This window comes from Typopeltis vanoorti, chromosome 22, assembly GCF_054136105.1.
Source record: "Typopeltis vanoorti isolate ZY-2024b chromosome 22, IOZ_Tvanoo_1.0, whole genome shotgun sequence".
Lineage (NCBI taxonomy): Eukaryota > Metazoa > Arthropoda > Arachnida > Uropygi > Thelyphonidae > Typopeltis > Typopeltis vanoorti.
Window position 1 is genome coordinate 19,613,626 of NC_143570.1, and position 25,606 is coordinate 19,639,231.

At 33.8% G+C, this 25,606-nt stretch overlaps 1 protein-coding gene across 9 annotated transcripts in view; it reads right to left on the minus strand.

The window, feature by feature from the left end:
- The window catches only part of LOC150094194 (heterogeneous nuclear ribonucleoprotein R-like), a 398,929-nt gene that overhangs the window by 97,275 nt on the left and 276,048 nt on the right, over positions 1–25,606 (minus strand). For 8 of the 9 annotated variants that reach the window (XM_090412070.1, XM_090412068.1, XM_090412076.1 and 5 more), the window contains 2 exons: positions 23,610–23,683; positions 21,010–23,326 (listed from right to left, as the gene is read on the minus strand). In XM_090412070.1, the coding sequence (XP_090268196.1) occupies positions 23,127–23,326; positions 23,610–23,683 (274 nt within the window). In that variant the 3' untranslated portion in view covers positions 21,010–23,126. Of the gene's footprint in view, positions 1–21,009; positions 23,327–23,609; positions 23,684–25,606 lie in introns of those variants that run through there. The other variant, XM_090412071.1, reaches the window with a different exon arrangement.

Below are 25,606 nucleotides of genomic sequence, written 5' to 3' on the forward strand. Positions count from 1 at the left end.
CTAGCTGAAATCTAATTAATAATTTGGTGCCTATATGCATTAGAAACTTTTTCACATATTGTTAAAGTTTGAAACCAAACTCTGTTACCTTTAGCTGACTGTTTACTATCATTATTATACAGGCATAGGCACTGCTTTTATCTATATATAACAAAAAGCTATTCCCAAGATTCACAAAACATCATCCAGCATTAAGGATCATGATTACTAAATAACCTAAGGAATTCACAACATATACTAGAATATAAATTAAACTAAACTTTAATATACATTTCCAATATTTCGGCAACGTCACGCTGCCATCTTCATGGGAACTTAGGATAAAGACACATGCATGCAGGCACTACAAACAGCAAATGAGGAAGAAGCGAGGAAGCTACTGTTTTTCCTAAAGTCCTGATGGTGCCCCCTAGCAGGCTATATTAGGTATTCTTGGCCATTGGGCTGAAGTTCTCCTGATGTACGTCTCCCAAATTTCGGGCAGTCTCACACATCCAAATTTGTTGAGGTTTGGCATGTTTCTTAGGGTTGAGGCTGAGTCCATGAATAGTCTTTCAAATTTGAACTTGCTGCAGTGTATTATTGTGGCTTTCTTCCACCGTATTCTGTGGCGTCTATCCAGATTACAGGAAATATAAACTTATGACTTGGCAAATCAGTTCTTGCAAGATTATGTGTACAGCGATGTAAATCGCTGTACAGTGTAACTAGGAAATCGCTGTACACTTTACACTTATGTGTAAAGTAAAGTGTACAGGATCTGGGATATTAACAAAAGCCTTCCCCTCCCATCATTAAAAAATTGTACTTTAATCTAGCCTAAGACTAGCACATGTAATTTACATTAAAAATCAAGATTTACACATACACGTAGCAAATTTCCATAATTTTTTCACTTGTGAATAATTATGACTCATATACAAAAACAAATTTTTATTTCCGACATGGATTCATCATCCACTGAAGCAGCTGTGATGAAATCTTCCATGGAAACTTATGTGATTAGAGTATAACAGGATTTCAAACCTCAAAAGTCTGGTCTAGAACAACATAGTATTGACACCAAACACAAGATCCAGTGGGATAAAGCTCATCTTCTCCATAGATGCAGGTTTAAATATGAATGGCTTTTCAAAGAAAGTTGTAAAGCCCTTTCACATTGGCCAAATTTAAATTGGAACAATTCTCTCTCTCTCTCTGTCTCAGAAAAGTTTGGGAGATTCTTATCTTATGTAACCATCAAAAATAGTTGTTTAATAATATTTGTAATAATATTATTTATTAATACTAACTTCTAGCAAACAGCAACAGTTTTTAATTGGTAAACCACCGACACTACTGTATGTACTTTGTAATTTGGTTCCTTTGATTGCTTGTTTCTGCACTCTGATGATGTACTGTTAGTTTCAGTACGAAATATCTGTACTTTCATTTCATTAAATTTAATTACTGTGGTTATCGTGTAATTTGTTATTTATAATCATGCTACATGTACCTTTAAAGATTGTCCTCTGAATGCTTTCTAATATATCTTCATTGCCATGAAAACTAAACCTGCTCAACGCTAATCCATGTGACCTCTTTATAATAATCTCTATATTTCTTCATTTTAAGGTTCTTTGCATCATTACCATAATCTGATATAATGAATTCACAATTTGTGCAATATGACCCCTAAACTTCATCTCTCTATCACCATAGATCTCTATTCTCTCTTCCATTAGACAGGGGGAGATGCATACATGCTAAGATTTTGCAAAGACTTTTGATAGGTCGCTAACTAAGTTGGAATGGATGTGATCAGATACTGGATTTGTGAGGCCATGTATCAAGAGGGAAGTCACTAGTGGTATGGTGCAGGGTATTAATGATATTAATAATTAACATTTATATTATTTATAAAAATATTTTCTTCAAAATTTTTATACTAAGTGTACACTTTGCATCCCAGTCTTACCTACCAAATTACACAGCCTTAAAAACGTTTGTAAGACCACAACTCTTGTTTAAGTCCTCATTGTTCTCCCCAGTTTTGCAACATCAGATGACATTTATCCCAGTTTAACGCATCCCAATATTGGTATGCGTTAAAATGGAATAAATTGATTATATAATCGATTAATGAATTATTAATAATATAAATAATTTTATAAAACAATATTATAAATAATATAAATATTAATTATTAATATCATTTAATATCTTGCACCATACCACTAGTGACTGACCTCTTGATAGATGGCCTCACAAATCAGGTATCTGATCACATCCATTCCAATTTAGTTAATTACCTATCAAAAGTCTTTGCAAAATCTTAGCATATCACTATATATGCATCTCCCCCTGTCTAATGTGGTTATTCTGTCATGTTATATAAGTAAAGCGGTAAAAAAGACCTCCCTTTAACAAGCCTATTTCTGCATCATAGCTCTAGCAACCCCTCTCTCTCTCTCTCTAACACTTTAACCACAACCCCTCAGCTACATAGATTGGCCTATAATTTGTAGCTTAAGCTTCATCAACATCTTTGTTAAGTGAAAATTTTACCCTTTTCCCACTGCTTAAGGACTTGTGATGTTACACGACTTGTTAAAGAGGTATGCCTAGATTGCCAATCACTGCACAGAACATTTCCTTGAGACAGACAGTCGTATGTCATTAGTCCTATTCCATTACTGGAATAGGACTAATGACATCCTCTACCATTTTCTTCCCAATTTAGCTTCTCAAATGTAACACTGATGAGGATGAAACATCCTGATGCACTGTTTGCTGAATTAACTCCACTTTGCAGCAGTTATTAATCAAACCATTTTCACCCATTAACATCATCTTACTATAATCATACTTTCTTCTACTTACTATACATCAAAGGAACTCTAGGATTTTTCTCTGCCCAATTTGATAATTTCTGCTCATACTGCACTTTTGTGGTACTTACAAACTGAGTCACATTCCTAAAATGCTCTTCATACTCTTGATGCAACTAATTATTACCAGCATTCATCTTGTGTTGCCTCTATAGTGCCATCTTACAGATTTCATGATTATCCCTTCATTCCTTTGCTTGACACTTACCTTTTTAACCTGGATAACTTTCAGAATACTTTGATGATGTTAAAAGACCTGTAGTCAGTGCCCAAGCAGCATTTATCTCCTTTCTGCTTCTCATTCTGTGCTATAGCTAACTTCTGTTCTAAGCTTTCATAACCACTTGTAGTTTCACATATATTTCAAGCTATTTAAGCATCTCCCCACCCTCCCTGAAAAGTGCAAGCATTGATTACAATTAATTATAGTCATATTTAAAATTATAATGGCCCACTAATGTCAGTGTATGTTAATTCTTTAAATGAATTAACACACACTGACACAAACCTATTGTTATATAGCTTTTGCTGATGTTGAATTGAGCATGTGTAGCCCATCCTGATTTGTAAATGACACCATATTTGCAGAATAGACTTCAAAAATCACCCCAAAGCCCAAGGTTTACAATAGCATGAAATAAAAAGCCAAACCTAACAATAAAAATACCTACTGCCAACTTCACGTGATTCATGCTTGGAATGCAAAACATTGTTTCAATTTTCAAACCCCTGATGTTGGGAATTGTATACTGTTGAATAAAATGCTTACCAAGTGCTATTTGGTAAACAGGGATGCACATAAGAAAAATAAATTTTGACAAACATATTCCAACTATGAACATTGCATTGAAAAATTACTTACTTTTGATTTCATACTTAATAAGTATGAAAGGTAAAATAGATTTTTTCGCTTAGTCCCATACTTTGCATGAAGCATGTGCTAATCTCAAATTCAATTTTACACAATTTTGAACCAAAGAAATGAAATGCAATATGATATTACATTACAGTATAGTGCAGTACTATATACTATACTGGTGATATGGTAGAAGATATAAAAGATAATTGGATTTAGCAGAACAAAAAGGGTTTGGAAAACAACTGTGAAATTTATAAAAATGACACAGAAGAATAATGAAATAATGAGAACAATTATGTTAACTATATATATATATATATATATATATATAAAAATTAAAAAAAATATCTAAGAAAATATTTTCAGGAAAAGCAGTTGAGGGCTTCAGAAGGTAATATCTTATTCACCACACAGAGCTTATTCACACACAGTGTTTAATTTCCTTAAACACATACATTGTGTTTAAGGAAATTAACAACATAGACTAGATAATAACTATAAATATTTAAATATTACTTCCTACATTTTGTTGAAGTTAAATCGGCATCTACACAAATTAATACACTGGTATTAAAACACATGCACGCTGGCACATTTCAATAACAAAGATGGAATAGGAGAGATAAAAGATGACAAAACCCTATAATTACACCACCTATTGGGTTTGGTTGGTGTTCTTGGCTGTTGGGCTGTCAGTCTGCTGATGAAGGTTTCCCCCGTATGAGAGAAAGTTTGATAGAACCATATTTTTTAGGCTGGGATAGTTAGTAGGCACTGTAGCGGATTTGAAGAGAAGCCTCCTAAATTTAAATTTAATTTGGTGAAGTAAGATGATATATTAATCATTTGGTGAAGTAAGATGATATAATAATAAGAAATAAGATGATATATTATCAACAGAATATCCAAAGATATATACTGTTTGATATATTACAAAGAATAAATATACCTAATATTTTATTACATGCAATATTGAATATATACAAAGATAATGAAACAAAAATAAAAATAAATGAAAAAATGTCTGAAAAACAATCTATAATGCCAGCCTAGTTGGCCGAATGGTTAGCATAATCTGCTCTCCAGCCAAAAGGCTACGGGTTCAAATCCCACCATGGGCGTGGATGTTTGTGATTGTCTGTGAAAATACTAGTGGTGGTGGGCAATAGATAGTGTTGGTGTAGATGATGAGGTTCGCCTGATAAATAGAACACTTAATCCAGATATTGTACAAAAAGAAACACGCTTGAAATATACAATGCTTTAAGCAGGGCCTGCATTATTTACTATATGGCAGCAAAATTTGGGCAATAAACAAAAAAGATAAAGAATAAAAACATAAAGTGAAATGAGATTCATGAGAAGAACTGCAAAATACACATTATTAGACAAAAAGAGGAATCAAGACATTTTAAAAGAGCTAAAAAGAAAATCAATAGAAGAAGAAGAAAATATCCTAAACAAATAATAAAATATAGACCAAATGGAAAGAGAAGACCATATAGACCTCCAAAGAGATATTAGATGGATAATGGAACAGACAAATATGGTCTATATCTGTAATTAGCGCTATGATGATGATCTAGTGCCAGGTATCCAGGGCATAGTCTGCTAATCCTGAATGGCTATAGTGATGGAAATGGATGTAATCCTCAACCTCTAAAGGCTATCAAATGGATGTTGGCTGTCCTATCTGTTTGTCCATAATAAGAAAGATTGCAGTTGCAGGCAGTGGTGAGCTATGGAAATTTTAACAAAGGGCTCGCATCGACCAAAAAAGCAGTATTTCACACAAAAACTTTTATTAATACAGCTTGTGTACAAATTCCAATCAAAAAGTATAAGAGGACACTCAACCTCTAAAGGCTATCATTTTTAAACAAATCTTTCATGATCTAAACATGAAATATTTGCACACAATCAACTGTGTTAATTTATCTCACATAAGAAAAATATTTTTTAACTATCAAAATATAATAAGAATGAAATCTTTTATAATCTTTTATAAAACATTTGATTGGCTACTGGTTTTACCATACGATTGGCTACAAGAAGAGAGAAGGGTAAAGATAGCACACATGCTTATTTGATTTTCAAACTTGAACGTATTTGTTATAGAGGAGTTGAAACAATAATTCCAAATAATCTATACACTGCCGAATAGACTAATATTTTTTTTGTTACTGTATGAGTTTGTTGCTTAATATGTTTCAAAAAAACAACAATTTTTTTTTTTTTTTTTTTTTTTTTTTTTTTTTGTAAACATAAACAAGGGGCTCGCATATTTGAGAAAATTTTGCGAGCTACATACAAAACCAGCTACAACCTCTGGGTAACTCCAAAGATTGTAGCTGGTTTTGGGGGGGAGCAGATAAAGGCGACTAGCATTTGGTGCGGCCACCTTTTCTGAGATGCCATGAACATAGGAGATGGCATATTTGTTGTAATCTATGTTTGTACGGAGGGAAAGGGGGGGGGGGTACCTGGTGCTAACTTAATTTTATTTATTGATTGATTTTTTGATGGGAAGGGTAGGCAATTGACTAAAAAAACGTGTTTTTATATGGGTGAGCTCTGTATGAATCACAATGTTATCTGAGGAAATTAATTTCACCTGTTGGACTAAGGTTTTTATAATTCCAAATTGTTGGAAGTGACCGTTGATGAATGTATTTTACCTGTGTGTGTGGATTTTTTGTACACTGTGAAGGTCAGAGATCCATTTGGTTTTTTTATAACTAGAGCGTCTAGAAAGGTCAGACTGTTGTTACTTTCTATTTCTGTAGTGAATTGGATCCTTGGATGTTGGCTGTTCAAGTAGGAAAGGAAAGTGTGAAAAGTGTCCTGGCCATGTGGCCAAATTGTGAACACATCATTCAAATAGCATAACCAAATAGTGGGTTTAAGGGGGGATTGAATTTAGGCATTCTTTTCAAATGTATCCATGAAAAGTTAGCAAATGGGGAAGAAAGAGGGAAGCCCATGGCTGAACCCTCAATTTGTTTATAGAATTTTCCTTGCCAAACAAAATAGCCTGAATTCAGAGAGAACTGAAATGGGCTGAGATATTGGGAGGAAATCTGCCTGGATAAGTGCCAAGGTGTCCTTAAGTGGGACATTCATGAATAAGGAGGAGACATTGAAACTGACCATTAAGTCAGTGTTGCTGAGCATGAGTCTTCAATACTGGACTTAAAATAGGCTGAGTTTTTGATATGGAATGAGGTATTGCCAGTAGTACAAGAAAGAACTATGAATAAACGTTTTGCAAATGGGCATAGAGGTACGTCCTCTTTATGGAAGTCCATAAATGCATGAGGGGGGAGGGTATCTGGAATTATACGGTTTTTGTTTAGTGGTCACATCAGCTGGCCAGAAAGTAACATTTTTAGTAACATTAGCAGTCTATGGATGGTTGTAATATGGCAGGTTGATTGTAGGAGGTTTTTTTGGGTGTGATAAAACATTGGCTACAACAAGCCTAATATTGTTCAACTCATGGTGGAAAAGTTGTAATCTGTGTGTAGGTCAAGTCATAATTTAAAAGGTAGTAAGTGGTCATTTTTTCATTATAATCTGTGTGATGAGAGTAGCACTACCCTTGCCCATTTCAAGGATTATTTTTTTACATTTCATATTTGAAATGTAAAAGGGCTTTATATTCTCCGTTGGGTAGGATGATTGTAGGAGGTTTCGGGTGTGATAAAACATTGGCTACATCAAGCTAATATTGTTCAACTCATGGTGCAAAGGTTGTATATTACATGCTCGATCTGGATCATGAAATCTTTGGCCACGACTGAGTACATTGATGTCATCTGCTTTGAGGATAGTGATGGATAGATGAACCACGTTTTTGGGTGATCTTGGAGGCATTGGTAAATTTATTAGATTTCTGAACTTTTTGATATGCTGACATTTTACTCTTGCAAATTCCTTGACAACCAATGTGTTCGAGACATCTAAGAGAATCATCCAGAGGTTAGCATTCAGCATAGCAGAGAACTCCTCTTACTCCATCAAAGCAAATTTAAATCCATGCAAATTCCTTGACAACCAACGTGTTCGAATTTAAGAGAATCATCCAGAGGTTAGCATTCAGCATAGCAGAGAACTCCTCTTACTCCATCAAAGCAAATTTAAATCTGAGAGGCTTTTCCCAGAATCTGCTGCAGCGGTCAGCAACCATCCCAGCCTAAAGAAGTATAGACAGCCAACCCAACAGCCAAGAGCACTCAACCAAAGCCAACAGTTGGAGTAATTATAGGACTTTAGGTCTTCCAGTATCTCTTCTGTTCCATCTTTGTTATTGAAATGTGCCTGCATGCACATGTTTAATAGCACTGTATTAATTCCTCTAGATGCTGATTTAACTTCAGCAAAATATAGGAAGTAATGATTAAATATTTTTAGTTTTCATCTAGTCTGTGTTCTAAATTTCCTTAAACAACATGATTTGCCTTGAAAATCAACGTATAAGCCCAGAAAAAAAAAAAAAAAATCAGCATATCGTAAAAAAAAGTATGCAAACATCAAAATAAACATGCTTATGATAAAGCATTCACACATCCAGAGTAGTGCCAGTTAAATTAGTTTTGATTGTGTCATTCTCCTTTATTGCTATAAATAATATATAAATTATAATATAAACAGTGCCTATGTTTTCTTAAATAGTGCACTGAAACATGTTATTTATTAAAACTGTTTGCCTAAGATATATTACTAGTGGTGGTGGTGGGCAGTAGATGCCGTTGGTGTTGTTGCAGTTAGAATGAACTGTAGAGTAAGTACCCTCCCTCAATGAGTCTTTGGACTCCTGACTCCTTAGAGGTGTCATATAATAATAATAATATTCAAACACCATGCGTAAAATTTTTTCCATTAAAACTAATACATTACATAACTAATACATTTTTATGAGTTTTAATATTTTGTATAAGATTTGTTGCCTTGCAGATCAAATTAATGTTAAGAAATTATATGCATCTCTTGCACCTTAGTCCTCTCTAAGGTAATGGAGCAAGCCATCAGCAACAAAATCATATGCTATCTTGAAAGTAGTCAACTAATAAACAACTACCGGTACGGATTCCACCAATGCCGTTCAACAATGGATCTGCTTACCTGTCACCCACTTCTGGATAAGCATTATGGAAAAAGTTTGGTGAATTCCAAGCAGTTGTACTAGATATCTCTAAGGCTTTTAACTGAGTGTGGCGTAGGAGGCTATTAACCATTAATTAACCGCACCTTTTTTTTGTTACATAATTAGTTGCATGGGGTCAGAAATCATTCCTTACTGCATAAATGATTGTCCTGAGAGTCGGAACGCAACTGATTTAGCACTGTGGGGAGGGACGGAAAGAAACTCAGCTATTCAAAATCACAACAAAAATCAATCATTTGAATGATGGCTGGGATTAAATATACCCCATGCGACTAATTAAAAGCTAAGTAAGCTTCCATCATTTGGTCTGTCCTGTGACTTCTGAAATTTGGTCGCCAGTTTTTTACTGGATGCACATTGTGTGTGTGATGGTTCCCTATCTTCTAACTATACAACTAATGCTAGGTGTGTGTGGGGGGGGGGTCCCCCGCAAAATTCTGTCCTCTCAACCACCACTCTTTCTATTATATATCGGTGACGTCTTATAGTCGACGATCAGTCTGATGCACGGATTTGCTGAAAATAGTACACTACATTTCTCGTTCTCCTCACTTGACAAACCTTGCACCAAACAAATCACAACACATAAAGCACAACCACTTCAAACTTTAATTCTGATCCCCAAACCATTCTTTGATGGGGCCTGGAGAACCTTCTTCATTTCAACATCTGCAAAACACAGCTCTGCTTTATTTCGCACAAAAAAGAACCATATTATCTCAGCCTTACCTTTGACAACACCCAAATCTCTATGCATGATGAGATCTCTCCCCTTGGGATTACCTTGACAATAAGACTCTCCTGGCATAAACATATTACGATTGCCTCCACCAAAAAATCAGAATTCCTCTTTCATTCAAGGCATTACTTTACGCCCGAATACTATACTATACAAATCACAAATTTGCCCATCCACAGAGTATTGCTCACATATCTGGGAAGGATCCCCTAAGAGCTCTCTAAAAATACTTGATGCAGTACAGATAAGAGCAGTCAGACTGATTAACGACTCATTTCTTACCAACCACTCTCGGAGGTATCTAGTATTGACATCTTCTATAGATATTTCCATGGTAAATGTTCAGTGTTATCATCAATAACTCCTCTCTACCAAATCCATTGAAACATGTGCAGCTACTACCCTTCTGACATCACTTCACAGTAAAACTCCATATTCATAGAACAAATTGCTCTTTCTTCTCCTTCATTCATATTGCTGCTGCATTGTGAAACAGCTCTCTCTCCCACGTTTCCCAAAGAACACAACGTACAGGCCTTCAAATCCAATGTGAACACCTCGTTTCCCAATTCTTTCCCCATTCACGGTACTAACATACTATAGGTTGACCAATCAACTTCTTGTATATGGTCCCATCATAAAATCAAGCAAGAGTCAGTCGGAAAAGCATGCATTCTGATGACTAAGACTAATCTTAGTTTTAAACATCAGACTAATCTTAGTTTTAGTCTGATGTTTAAGACTAAGATTAGTCAATTTTCTTCAAGTATTCTTTTTGTATATGTTTGATGTATGGTTAAATAAGTTAACTTTTGTCTCCACAGATAATAATATTTTAAGATATGGCTGTGTATGAGTAAGTGAAAAAGTCAATTTTATATATAGTTTTTCCTTTTGATTTTTATACTGAATCCTCACACACAAACAAATCTGTATCAAAAGACGGTGGAGAAAAAAAATAATAAATGCAGCATATTTAGCTGCGGAGTCGCAATTTAATATGTTGTTATACACACACACACACACTATTTAAATGTTTAAAAAAATATTAAATTCTGTCACCAATTCCACCAATTCGTTTTTTTTTTTTTTTGTAGGATGGTTATTGAATTACTGAGTGATTACCAACAAAGCACATTTAAATACTAGAAATAATATGAATTACTCTTAGTTTACTGAAATTTCTGTATTGAATAGATATAACAGATATTTATCAATGCATGTCTCATCCCATTCTTATGACATCTGCTATCCAGAAGGTTGACAACCATGATGTGACTCATGGCTAACTATGGGCAAAACAACATGCGAGTCCCCAATCTTCTCGTGATATTGTCGTAAGTATGCATGTTCACGGTGTTAAATTCTGAATGAAGGGAATTATAATATAATAGCGTTTCATTCAGGATTTAACATGGTCTGGCATTCCCTGAGCCAAATTTGTTCATCACACAAATAGCAAATTATTCACTTACTGATGTATATTCCATAATTATAAAATAATTGTATGTTCTAATAGTTGTTAGTTATTTATCCTGTACTAATTCTTTGTAGAGTATATGAACTGTGCACGGAAACTCGGAACTTAGTCTGTTTATATAAACCATTGCAAGGACATAGCCAGTCTAACAGAAATTAAGTGCTGTATGAAATTACGAAGTTATTGCCAGTGCACATTTTGCCGCTAGTTACTATGCTGAGCTAACAAAGATCCACGAGGCAGATTTTGATGCGAAAAAGGAAGGAGGAAACATGCACTTGAAGAAGGAGAGAAACAAGGTACAAAGGAGATAACCGGGATTGAAAAGACAAAGGAGCTCTATATTTTTTTCTTACTCTTTCGCGGGATCTTGTTTGCATCCTGATTCTAATTCCCTCGTCTTGTAATTGTGAAAGACGAGAGGCACGACAGAGATTGCCAAAGAAACCTGAAGGATAGACAATTTTAGAGTGAAGTAAGCATGAATTCCCGAGCCAACAAGAACGTTAGGGTAAATCTGGATCCAATCGAACTAAAGTGACCTAAGAGAGAAAGCTATTGAGAATCAAGGAAGTGTTTTCCAGAACACGTGATAATAGGCAAAGTATATCAACCGTCCCGGTAAGGAAATCCTTTCTATGTCTATTGTGAATGAAATTACAATAAAGGAGAAGTGTATTGCCTTAATAACAGTTCAAGTTTGAACGTGTGATATCTTGAAGCTAGTTCCAAGAGAACGAGATATAAGTTAGAAACTGACTTACTAAGATTTACTGTAATAGATTGACAGGACTTTAGAATTCCTTGATGTGTATTTAGCGATATGTGCTTTGTACATCCTGAACAGCTAAGCAGAGTCGACAATTGAAGTATATTGAATAGATAACCTTTGTCTAAAAGTTGTACTTAGAAGTTTATAACTCTAAGAAGGGTAGAAATCTATATGTTAAGAATTTAACCATGCTGAGTATACTCTACTGTGAAGTTACTATTGTCTTAATAAGAACTTCTTTATTTCATGATCATTCTAGTTATATTTAGATCTTCTTTGATTAATGTAAATTCATGTATTAGTGTATTAAATGTTTTTATTTAAATTGAATCTTGTGCTTGCCTGAGTTCATTTTATTGCACCGCTCATTTTAACAGTTATGATCTAAGCGGAAACTCTATTTAATGTGAACGTAAGGAAAGATTAGAGAACGACTGCTATATAACTTAAAGGTAATTTGATTAAGGAAAGTTCTGTCTTATTTAGATTACTGTAGCATTGTACTTGCTGATGATTGATTCCTTAACATTATTCTTACAATCATGGACACAGAGTTGCACAGTTAAATATAAATTTTCTTTGTGTTCTAAAATGGAATCAATCAGCAGAAAGAATTAGGGAATTGCCGACCTTGTCGAGAACCTCCCTTATTGTTTTAGTACAGTATTACCCATATAGAGATTAGGCCTAGACTGTCTTGTGACTGAATACCAAAAATAAATAAGAAAACTGCACTAAGTGAAAAAGAAAACACAAGGAAGATGTCGTCACAACAACGGGGACAGTTTGCCTGCTCTGAAGGATGAAAAACCCGAGTTTCCAGGTGAAAAAACCTTATACTTCTGTATGAGACTGGCTCGCTCAACTTTAGTCGAAAGAGACCAGATAAAGGTTCCTTACACCATGGATGGGAATTGAACCTGGGTCTTTCCGACCAAAGGACTTAGTCTATATTGAATGAACTACACAGGCTCTATCAATGAATGTATTGAATACATTTATAGATATTGGAGTAAATGGACATTTTATTATTATACAAGCTCTTCCAAGGAGTCCAAACTTCCATCAGGGATAGTCAAATGATGATGCCTAAATACCTATCATATTATATATCAATGCATGTTACTGTTTTTAACATAATATTAACAAAGTATCATAACATACTTTTGCATTATTCTTGTGTAAACTTCAGAACTTCTGAAACATTTCATGACTCTTTATTTTCACAATAGTGACATGTTCAAATACAGAGAATATTGAAATGGAAAATATACGCAACCTGATGAGAAACCTGCATGTTCCTCTCACTGTATACATTTTATACAAATAGATTTTACTATTAGTTTTTTACTTAGTCACTAATTATAATAATAATAAGCTAATGCCTTTTATCCCCTTATAGGGAGTAGGCAAAGCCTTTAAACCCTAACTAGCTTTTGGTGACTGCATGGGAAGTTCATTCTCCACTAGTAGTCAATCAGAGATAGCTGACCCACGTCTATCACTAATTACAGGCAGCCACCGATGAAGAGACCAGCAAACAAGTGCTGCCATCTCTTGGTACCTAACCCTAACAAGATATGTAACTGTGGATTCTACGGTCGATTTTCTTGCATTTACAAAAATCCCATATTTCTGGGAGAAAAAACCTGCTTGCACATGCCAGAGATCGACTAACTCGGGAACCAGTCGAAGAAAGGCTTAAAAAAGTTCCTCCAGTCGGCGTCTAGACTTGAACTATAAGTCCATCTTTGGGTGGCCTAATGCAGATGGTGCAAGTGCAACTTCCAAGTTGCACTTGCACCATCTGCATTAGGCCACCCCCCAAAAAAATAAAAATAATAATCAGTGACAAGCCTGTGTAGTTGCAAGTGCAACTACACAGGCCTGTCACTGATTATTATTTTTTTGAAAAATACTTTGAGAAGATTGAACTACTATATCATTGAAGCACAATTTTATCTTTCATAACTGTGAAGGTCATTGTACTTAAAATATTATGCATATACATTTAAGAATGCAATATGAATACTCGAAAATTAAAAACATAAACGATATGTAGTTTTTGCATATGTTATAGATCACAGATATACTTTTTTTATGAAATTGATAACCAAATTCTAGTAATTCAATAAATTCATAAGATGCTAATCCCAGATAAGATGCTTATCTCATATATTAATGCTTTGATTGTGATTGGCATAATCTGTAAACTTGCTGCCAGTGGCAACAGGTTCTTAATTTTTTTTCTTCCCAAAAATATATAATTCCTACGATTTTTTCCACTTTGCCACTATTGTTACAAACTTTTTAGTAAAGGAACAAGAATTGAACAGGCTTGTAGTTTGCATAAGGATAAACCTCTTCCTTTATGTATGCTATCTATGAGATATCTTGCTATGAACTATCTCATATATCAGCCTTCTGAAGAAGAATTAAGTTATTTAGTTGAGAGTTAAGAATTAAGTTGTGCTGCTGGCTGCTAATGACCCCCCCCCGCAGTCTATAAACTTTAAAGTAGTAATATAAACATACAAGCAACAATATGTTAGTACAACTACGATGTTACACTTTTTTGTATTTATTTTATAAATCCATTCTTACTTCTCTTGTTATTTGCTTATACAAAGTATTTATACTTTTCATAAGCAAATCTTCCCATTTCCCCCATTTGAAATACCTTTGTCAGCCATGAATTATCCTCTAGTCTGCAATAATCAGAATGCCAAATATGAGATAATTTGCAGTTGGCAGTCAAATGCATTAACAATTATTTGACTTTTCAAGAATTTAAGAATTTTTATTTTAGTTTTCTAACTAAAACCATCAAGCAAAGCACTAATTCATCAATAAAGAAGTTAAATATTAAACAGAGATATCAATAAGTACTGAATTCATAGATAACAAAACTTCAGTTTACAGAAGAAATATTAACTAGAACAAATATTTTTTAACCTCCTCTCATCTTCTCCCAAAAGATCATCAATTCCCTTGTATGTATCCTTAAGAGTTATACAGGCTATTATGCCAGCACAACATGATCAAGGTTATGTTATTACTAAGCTCCTATAAACAATTTTAATCCAAATTGGTCTATTATTTGTCAACACTCCAATATTGTCATATCTAACATTTCATTCTTCTAGGGCAGGCACTTCTGACTGAATCAATCCACCAAGGCCTTGGTCTTCTCCTGATTCTTTTTTTCTTACCATCTTGGCATCAAACCTATTTTGTTAACCTTTTTTCTCCCATTCTCTTTGAGTGGTCATCCCACATTAGATTAGATTAGCTCTGCTTACACATATTTGAATGCTAACAATGTCAAGTTCCTTTCTGATATCTTCATTTTTAATATGATTCTGACATGGATGACATCTGTTCACTCCATTAATCTTTCTCAGAACTAATATCAAAGGCCTCTAGTCTTCGATTAAGTGCTTTATTTCTAACCCAGCTCTCGGACCCATAAGTTAATATTGGTTTGAATACTGTCTTGTGTACAGCATTTGGTATTTTGGCTAATTTCTCTATTAATTCCATATAAATTTATTCAGTTGGCTGCTCACCATACAAGTATTGTTGATTCTGTTCTCTAATTCAAAATTTAATTTGCCATCTTGAATTATGAATTATGAATTAATTATGAATTATGCAGTATAGCTACTACAAAACTTTTTTACCTCCACATATAAGCATTTTGGTCGAATATCATCTACTCCAGCTGCATTTCAAAAGATTTCAGAATGAAATTGCTTGACATTTAAATCAAGTATTAAAGCTTAATTTTCTTACTATTTTACTATTATATTTTTGAAACAGCAACACCATAGTTTACAGGACAGGACAAGAAACAGCAATTAGCAAGAATAAGTAATGCCTTATTTAATTTTAAATTACAGCATTTTCTAAGAGTGCATAATTTATTCACTAAATCAAACAATACAATCCCTGTATTCTTCACTACATTCCATGTTGTGGATACTATATTTTACCTACCAATTACAAAAAGCATATAAGTTATGCTGATAATCCATGACTCCAGAGAGCAGTCAGTGATGATGACAGTTTTTTTTTTTTTTTTTTTTTTTTTGGGGGGGGGTCATCTCTTATCACCATATGATAAGCACATTCAAGGGCCCTTCAACTAACAGTGCATCAGATGCTCCCATATGTAACTGGCAGGGTTTTCCCTGTCAGGAATCTAAATTTTCTATCTTAAATCTTGGGATAATGAGTGATATGCACAGTCTGAAGTACTGCTGGGGTTAGGAGTCTAATCTTCTATTTAACCATATTCTTGGAAGATAATTACTTATGAAAAACACAGAAGAAATGCAATCTATTAATTTTGAAGCATTAAAATTCAATGAATAGAACTGCTAGAGCACTTTGAGATGAACAAAAAATCATACTTCTCACATTTCATATTTCTCCTACAAATAGCATATTTAAATTGATCAATTAAAGATTCTTGAGGTACTGATCATAACTGAGAAATTCAGCCTAATTTGACTAAAACAAAGGCATGGTGATGTGGGGTTCTATAGACCATATTGTTGAAGAGATTTCAACTAAATTTTTGAACATTTACTTCTTTGCAGCTGTTTCTGCTCTCCTGAAAATTTCCACAGGCAAATAACACAACCAGACAAAAACAATATAGGCAGTTTATCTGGCATATACCTCTAGAGGCACTTGCTTAGCAAAATTCAAGTCATTTCTTAAATCGTCTGAAAAATTCAGCCCAACTAGTCTAAAGCTGAAGAGGAGGTATTGCAAGCATCTCTACAACATATATCATTCAAATGATTTTGGCAAAATATATACAGCAATCCTTCAATTAACGTGTCTAATACGTTGTTTAAAACAAGCGCATTAATTAAAAATGCACTAATCGAATATAATAACCTATGAGAAAAAGTATAATTCATATCTCAAGTTTCTTTTCTAACCCTCAATTTTTTTTATAAAAGAATTAGGGTATGTCTCAGGGCCTAGTAATAATAACTTCTGCCTCTCCTAGTTTTCACCTCTCTCACATCCAGATAAATGTATCATCACTGCTTCCTAAATTGTTAACAGCTTGCTTCCTCTGATCTTCTACCCATCACTAGTCTTGATATGCAAAAGTTCCGGGGTGCTGATAGCATCTCTCAATTGGCACACAAAATCATGCTTCAGAATTAACAGCCATTCTGAATTGCCTATAGAAGATGTCATATGTGTTATCTACCCAACAACATGCATCATCCAGCATGTCTCTAAATCAGGAGAAAAAAGTGATTAAACTTTTTGTTCAAATGGCCTCACCTCAATACTCTCAAAAGTGATGGAGAAGGTCATTAGCGAGGAGATTCTTTACTACCTAGAGATGCATCAGTTAATTAGTGATTATCATCGTTATGAATTCTGTTACTCCCATTATAGAGCAAGCCACCTCGCTAACTTTACCCATCTTTGGAGACAGGCCATGGAAAGATATGATCATATAAATGCTTTTTGATATTTCCGAGGAATATGATCACAGTTGGAATTGGCCTCCTTCAAATTATATTCAGAGTTTGCTGATGAGAGTACTTTCCATCCCTCTTCTTCATTTGAGAAACTGTGTGGGTACTCAAATGAATCAAGCTCCAAGATCTGGCATAACATCTTAAACACCGATCTCCTTGCCATTCTAAAAAAGAAGATTAATTATCCAGTGAATTTCAATGCTTTCAAAACACAATTCTGTCTTATTACCTGGAAGAAACATTCTACTTTACTCTCTCTTCTTGCTTTTGATACTGTTCCAATTTCCAGTCAAGATCAGTTCATAACAACATAATCATGTAAAATCAATTCATTTTCATTTCAATTCATGTAAAAATCAGTCCCTCTTCTGAGACTGATTTTTACATGAACTGAAACATAGGAAGGTCTTATTGCTCATTTTGAAAAACTTTTGACAATTTGGATTAAGGATCAAACTCAATGTCAAATGCCTTTGAGTTTAGCAAATAATTCAGGGAAAACTTCTCAACAAAAGTAATAACACTAATGAGGATTAAAATTAATCATACACACAAACCAAAACATGATCTAAAATGCAAATGATAATTATGTTATGTGTATTCATAAGCAACAATTGGGTACGACAAAACAGGAACATTAAAATATTTAACAGTGAGAAAAGAGAGGGAGAGAGAGAGTTATGTCCAAATATGTGGAACGTATAATTCAACAACACTTCAAACCTGTGATGCAACTGTCAGGAATCAATTGTGACCGAAATGTAAATGCCTGGAAAGAGGAAGCACAAGGTCGGCTGAAATTCAAAAATATATCTTCGACTGACATTACTGTTTTAACTGTTGAGAATACAAGGTCTCCACTGAAATTTTAGTAGTATCATAATGGCAATGGTATCTGCATCACCACTAATTATTAAAAATATTAAAAGCAAAGCCACTCCAAATTGCACCCAATTTCCTGCACATATTATATCTTGCAACTCCTATTTTAGATCAAGTTAAAAATTTATTGGAATTTCTTTCTTTAACATTTATTTTCAAATATAACAAGTCTACTTGTCATACCTATTAAAAATAAAAACAACTTTTTGAAAAAAATTTTTAGTATTATATACTGCTGGCCTGGTTGGCCAAGTGGTGTATCTGCTCTCCAGCCAAAAGGCTATGGGTCTTCGAATCCAAGCGTGGGCATGAATGTTTGTGATTGCCTGTGAAAATACTAGTGGTTGTGGTGGGTGGTAGATGGCATTGGTGTAGTTGCAGTTAGATCGAGTGGTGTTGACAGAGAACTGTGGAGTAGGTGCCTTCCCTCGATAAGTTTGGACTCCCCTCTTACCCTGTTTGGGTTACAGCACAAAGCATTAGTTTCTGTTCTCACTCCCTCTATTCTTAAAATGTGGTGTTATTCTTCGAGAGCATGTAAACCACACTTAGGACCAAGAGATCATATTCATAATAGCAGTAGAAAGCAAACTACACTAGCCTACAGAATGTACATAAGATTAACATAGTAGTAAATCAGAAGACATCCCTGACCGACTAGCGAATAATCCTGCTGGCCTGCTGTTGTTACTTTCTCTTTTCCTCTCCCAGATCATGGAGAGAGGGAGTGCATGTTATGTCCAAGTATATGGAGATGGAGGAGGAAAAGGAGAGATTCAAGGCTGCATATGGACAGCAAACTAGATTCCTTCTTGTGTGGGACAACATGTGTCATATCTGGCTTGTCCCTAAAGATATATATGGTTATTCTGCAGATCAAAAAAACTCCTAATCAAAATAAAGCCAAAAAAATGCACAGCAAAATAAAAGAGTCCAAACATATAAATAATCACACACAGCAAAAAAAACTTAAACATAAGAACCATCCCCCTCCCCTCAACAAAAATCAACCAATCAAAAATTCTAAATTGGTTTCTTTAAAACCAACACAAAGGATGTATGCTACTGCTTAAAATAATCAAAAGCACACCTTATTCTTAATGAAACCATAATTCTGACCTAAACTTTACAGGAACATGATTCTTTCCACCACAAGGGTAGATGTGCATTCATCGGATCACTATTTATGATCTGCTTTGGTTCAACATTTCCTTCCTACATTTTATAATATACAAATGCTCATGGGAACATTCACAGCCCAGTATGTTTGAATGAAGCCGTTTTTGGCTGGAAAGACTTGTGTTCGAATAATGACATAAGGAACCTTCATTAGGGCTTTTTAATTAAAGGTGAGTTAGTGGTCTCATATAGAGGTGGAGGATTTTATCTCCCTAAAACTGGGATTTTTCATCTCTCAAGAGAGGCAAATTGACCCCATGAACACGTATCTACATACATAAAATACTTATCCTTAAAGTGATGGGCAAGCTAGCTGCATTAAATTACCCTAAATCAGAAGATTCAATCCTTCTAAGGACAGATGAGAAATGGATAGATGAATGGAAATACTGTCATTATTACTGTCCAAATTTGGATAATCATTCCAACTTCTTCATCTCTGAAGCTTAATTTTCTTCAATCCAAATGGATAGGTCATCTTTAGGAGAATCGTTTTAGGAGTTTATGTTCTTTGATCACATAATATTATTTTTCAAAAAATATTTGGAGATTTCCCTCTTTCTGATAATGTTTTCAAAATTTCTAACATTACCTTAGATTTTCATTAAAAATAAATTACAAATGGCAAAATAAGGATGAAAAAGAAAAAACAATTAGGCTGACAATGGGAGGGGAAAAAAAGTTCAAATAACGTTAATTAAATTTGCACCCAACATCTCAAACATGAGGCTCTGGCAAAAAAACATCACATTATATTAAAAATGATCATCCAGGTGCAGATGATTATTTCAGATATAAGGAACAGTGCACATAATTTTGAAAATATAATACAGAATAATCCCTGAAAATCCAATACTATAACTTAACTGCACTGAACAAAGATGATTATCTTATTCATTAGAATTTCATCAAATTGAGAATAAGGTTAATACTGCATAATTCCTAAGGAATGCTTAATATATAAATAAAACAAGATTGCTGTTAGCCCAAATACTATAGTAAAGCTTTAAAATTCTCTTTAGAATGCATTCATGAAGAATACAGAAATTTGGGATGAGTACAAGCAATTATTATTTTTAAAAAAATAAATAAATAAAAAAAAATGCTAACATGTGTAATGCAAATGATTACCATTTTTCATGTTTTTATACAAGTAATATGAAATATATATTAAGAAATATTTTTAGAATGTGACAAAACAAATAGTCTTTCCATTTTTATTGCCCTTATGAATACACAAAACTGGTTTGATGATGAGTAGATAAAAATAGGAATGAGAAATTTAAGAGATGCATTCTATTTTTTTTTTTTTTTTTAAATATATATTCTTCCACATTCCTACCTTTATCATTCACTAATACCAAGCCAATCAGATATCCATTGGTCATGAAATTATAAAAATCATAAGATAATTTTATGTGAAATGAAGTGATTGATAAATGATTAGCTTAACAACACAAAGATACCTGTATATTAAAATTATGTATTGTTATCACTGATGTGTCTGAAATAATTTAATAAATCAGAAAGTGAAAAAGGCATTCATAAAAAAGTTCAACTTTTTTTATTTTCCTTATTTCAGTCCAATGAACTGCTCGGCAACACTGTATATCAGTACATCATATGAATATACAAGTCGGGGAAAAACTCAATCCAACATCATATTTTTTAGGACATCATGCATATATATTTTTTTTGTTTTTTTATTACCAACAGACTTTGGATTGAGGAAGTATGGCACAAAAAAGCTTAACTCTCAATCTTAACACGACATTTAATATCAAAATCACACTAAAAGAATTTATGGTGTTTTCTAATCAGGTGTATTACAACAAAACAAGTACAGGTAGGAAATTCTATTAGATTAATTAAAATTCCTTTATAAAGACACTGTATACACAATTTATTATTTCACACAGACATAAATTTCAGTTCTTCCTCCCTCCCAGAATACTAATTCTTCCATTTTATTTCCATTTTGACAATTAGGTGAATTTTACATTATAATTAAAATAGTGCATATACTGATCTCACTGTTTACAAAAACCATTTTAAGTATATGAAATGATCCACCGTGTGTGTGTGTGTGTGTAATGGAAATAATTAGGAAATTAGGAAAGAATTAGGAAATTAAGTAATATATGTAATATAATTAAAGAATCTTTCCATATCAGATGGTATATAATATGAATATACAAACAAAGAAGGGAGGAAATTATTAAAATAAACAATATAATATAATTAATACTTCTCCATGTTTAAATATTGTTCATGCCATAAAAACGCTGTATCCTAACTACTTAAAATGAAAAAGAATGTCAATTGTAATCATGTTCCTAATAATAATAAATAATTACAACTACTATTTCTTTTCACTACACAACAGGCTAAAAAAAATTATAAGTATGGAACATTTATATTAAAATGTCAACATCAAAAATTAGATGTAAAAATTTATCCGAAGTAATTAAACCCCATTTTAAATAATTAAGAGTGCAAATTTTCTTTAAACTTACTCAGTGGGATACTTCTTAATCACAAACAACAATGTATAACCTACAAAATTTTAGGGAGGTTATATTACATTACAGATTTTTCAACACTTATATTTTAACAGTGGCAATGTAATATTTTGTACATGTCTTACAAGGATGGAAACTATTTGCTCATATACTAACAAAACCCAGGATTTTTCCCTGTATGAAACACTTTTTTGCTTTCTTTCTTTTTTTTTTTTTAAAGGAAAGAACTAATTAGGATTAGTGGACATTTTAGTGCAAGATAGTGTGATGAAAAGCTATTATTTTCTCTTAAATAAAGAGAAAAAAAGGAATATACTATTACTGAGTCATATATAAATCATATATTACTTTAAACCTAGCCTCCTGGTCCCCCACATGGAAGATTTTTATATTTACTTTTGGCGTATGACTAATATTCTTTCACAGTCACAAAACATCATTAATTTAACCACAAAATGTACATAGTGTAAACAGTTGCACTGTGAAGCAGTAAATAAGTGGAGATAACATTTAACTTGCACTGCAAGAACAATAAAATTGAACAACGGAGAACGATTTACAGCTTGAATACTAAGAAATTTTGTTTACAATTTTCCACAATGACATTTAACAGACAGGGTAGGACATCCCAAAAGAATTAAGTCTGGTGTTTTGTTAAAACAGAAGCCAGTAAACATAGAGCTTCTTTCTTTACACTGGCGATGAATAAAAAAACACATTACACTCTGAATAACAGGCAATAATCTTCCTGTTGAAGAGTATAACAGACCTATACATTTGATACAAAGTCACATTTCACCTCTGCATATCAGAGTAAATAAATTATCATATCCGAGCTTTCACTCTTAGAGTGATGGTATAGCAAATACTACTATCACTCTAAGTACGGGGAGAAAAGGATGGGAAAGGAAACGAAGAAACAGAAGAAAATGCATTTTTCCCGGCGTTTTATTAAGTATGTGTTTATGCTTATGTGTGTATGTACGGGCATGCGTGAAGCTCGGATATGATAACCTTGCAGTGAAAGGATGCCTTTCATTTCATCAAAGGGAAAGGGAAAAGTACAGTACTTATTTAAAAAGGCATCACAGTTCACCCCAAGTTAATTAATGCTTTCTTTTTATTAAGACTACCGACCAATTAAATAGGACAGAACATTCCAGTAATATAACCCACCCTCTCAGGTCCACCACGAGCTCGACCCACTGGTTCCCTGGGTCGTGGTGCAGCTCCGTAGCCATAGTCATAATAGTCATCATAACAGCCATAATAATCGTCATAGTAGGGGTCTGCATAGCCTCCCTGATAGTCACCATACCCGTAGTAGTCGTAGTCATAATCTGACGAAAAGTAATAAGCACGTCTGTTCTAATAGCTCCAAAAACTTGCGGCGAATTCAAATTAAAAATTAAAGTTGCATGAAAATAAAATGGAATGCTTTGGAATGTGATTTGTTTTTACATGCCGGGAAAAACAAACACATAAACAATGAAAGGAAATCATATAAGACAGCTGACAGGCAATGGGAAAAGGGGAAGAGGGGGGGGAGAAGAAAGAAAAGAAAAGAAAAGAAAAAAAGGTTTTTAAAAAAGTAATAAAAGAATAAGAATAATACAAACTTACCATAATTGCGGACTGTTGAGGGTGCGACTCGACCACCTCTTCCCCGTGGCGGTGGGGGTGGTATGCCCATCATCCTATATTGAATTGTTGATGTTATTATATATGTAATTATTATCAATCCATAACCTATATGAAGTATTTAGACTAAGTAAACATTTCTAGAATGAAATGTATATAATTTTCCAAACTATATATTACTGTAGAACTAATCTACAAATACAATATATTTCATTTCTGAAGAAGTAAGCTACGAGTCAAACCGTTCCATGATTGGTTAAAAAAGTGATTTCTTTGCATTTAGAATTGGAGGGGGAGGGGGAAAGTATTAGAAAATAAAGATGTTTTATTTCTGAAATTGTAACTTACGCCTTTTGAGTTTGAAGGAGAACATCAAAAATCCTCAAAAAATATGGTAGATGGAAAATGCAGGAACAGAGAACTATGGTACGTTTGCTCGTAGAAAACATAGAATCAACATTAGCATGTGGAAAGATATCAATATTTTCTCAATTATAATGCAAATAAGACTGAATTGTAAAATTTTACATGCCACTACTAACTGAAATCATCAGTAAAACAGCACTCTGTGTCTTCAGCTGTATAGCTAAAATCCAGAAAATATTTTTTTGTTTTTTTTTGAGTTTACCTAAAAGTATTATTTGTTATTATCATTATTATACAGGCACCTCCATGGAGTCTGAAGACTCATCGCAGGACATTCAATCTATCCACACAATCTATCATACCTCTCTTTGAACACATTAAAAGAAAAAGCACTCACAACTGACTCTGAGAACCCATTCCTCTCATTCATCACTCTCCAAGCTAAAAATCTGGTCCTCACACCCCTACTGACCACACCTTTATTCAACTTCGAGGGATCACCACTAGCCAAATGCAGAAACATTTCCCCTGCATCTATCCTATAAAATCCTTTAAGCAACTTAAACATTTCTGTCATATCCCCACTTTTTCTCCTATCAACCAACTTCTGCAATCTACACACCTTTAATCTACCCTAATAATTCCACAGGCCACTCACCTCTGAATCCTCTCCTCTGCTTCCTTATCCCCAAGAAACCCTGGGGCACAGTAATCCAGATGTGGGTGTATCAAGGTCTTATAAAATGGAATAACAACTTCCTTATCACTACTTATTAATGTGTGCTTTAATAGCCAAGTAATCTTATGGGCTACCTTAGCAACATGTCCTCTAAACTTTAACTCTCTCGTCTACTGCCACCTCTAAATTTGGAGTACAGTGCCATCAATGTGATGCACAGCTTATAATCTATTTATCCCAAAATGCCTAACTATATGAACATAAAATTAAAATATGTAGGCCATGTGTCATACACAAATAAAAGAACTCACGAAAGTAACACACAAACAAAATTTTATTTGAAATACTACTCGTGCATTAGTTGCACAATGTATGCTGAATCTATCTTGTGAAACATATTTAATCTGCACTACATCAAATAAGTGAAAATGAAATATATGTTTCACAAGATAGATAACAGATAATCTTTGCAATGAGAACTTACAGTAAATGATCAACTGGAGATTTAAGATGCTGTCATCAGGAAATCATCTTAATGAATTAAATCATTTTGTCAGGGTTTACTACATCATGCACTTGTACCACATTTTCTAATAAATACTGTCTGTTGGCTAAATTTTTTCTGTTATTCATGATGGAACTGTGACATTAAATTGTGTCTTCCAAGTGCACAGTTGAAACATATCCACTGCCTGGAAGGCAAATGTAGAGGTAAAAAACGAGATCCACTCATAAGTTCAAAGGACATCAGATTCCATATGAGCACTCCCCTCCTCGGTGATGTGCCACAATAGTCGTCACCAGTTGGTCCAGTTGTATACTCTTCTGTAGACTTGAATTCTCTGAAGACCAGTCACCCCAGACATCCCACTGAAGTTCTACCTCTTCTTCTTTATCCCGGGACTATCTTCTATTAATGTTTTAAGAAGTCCTC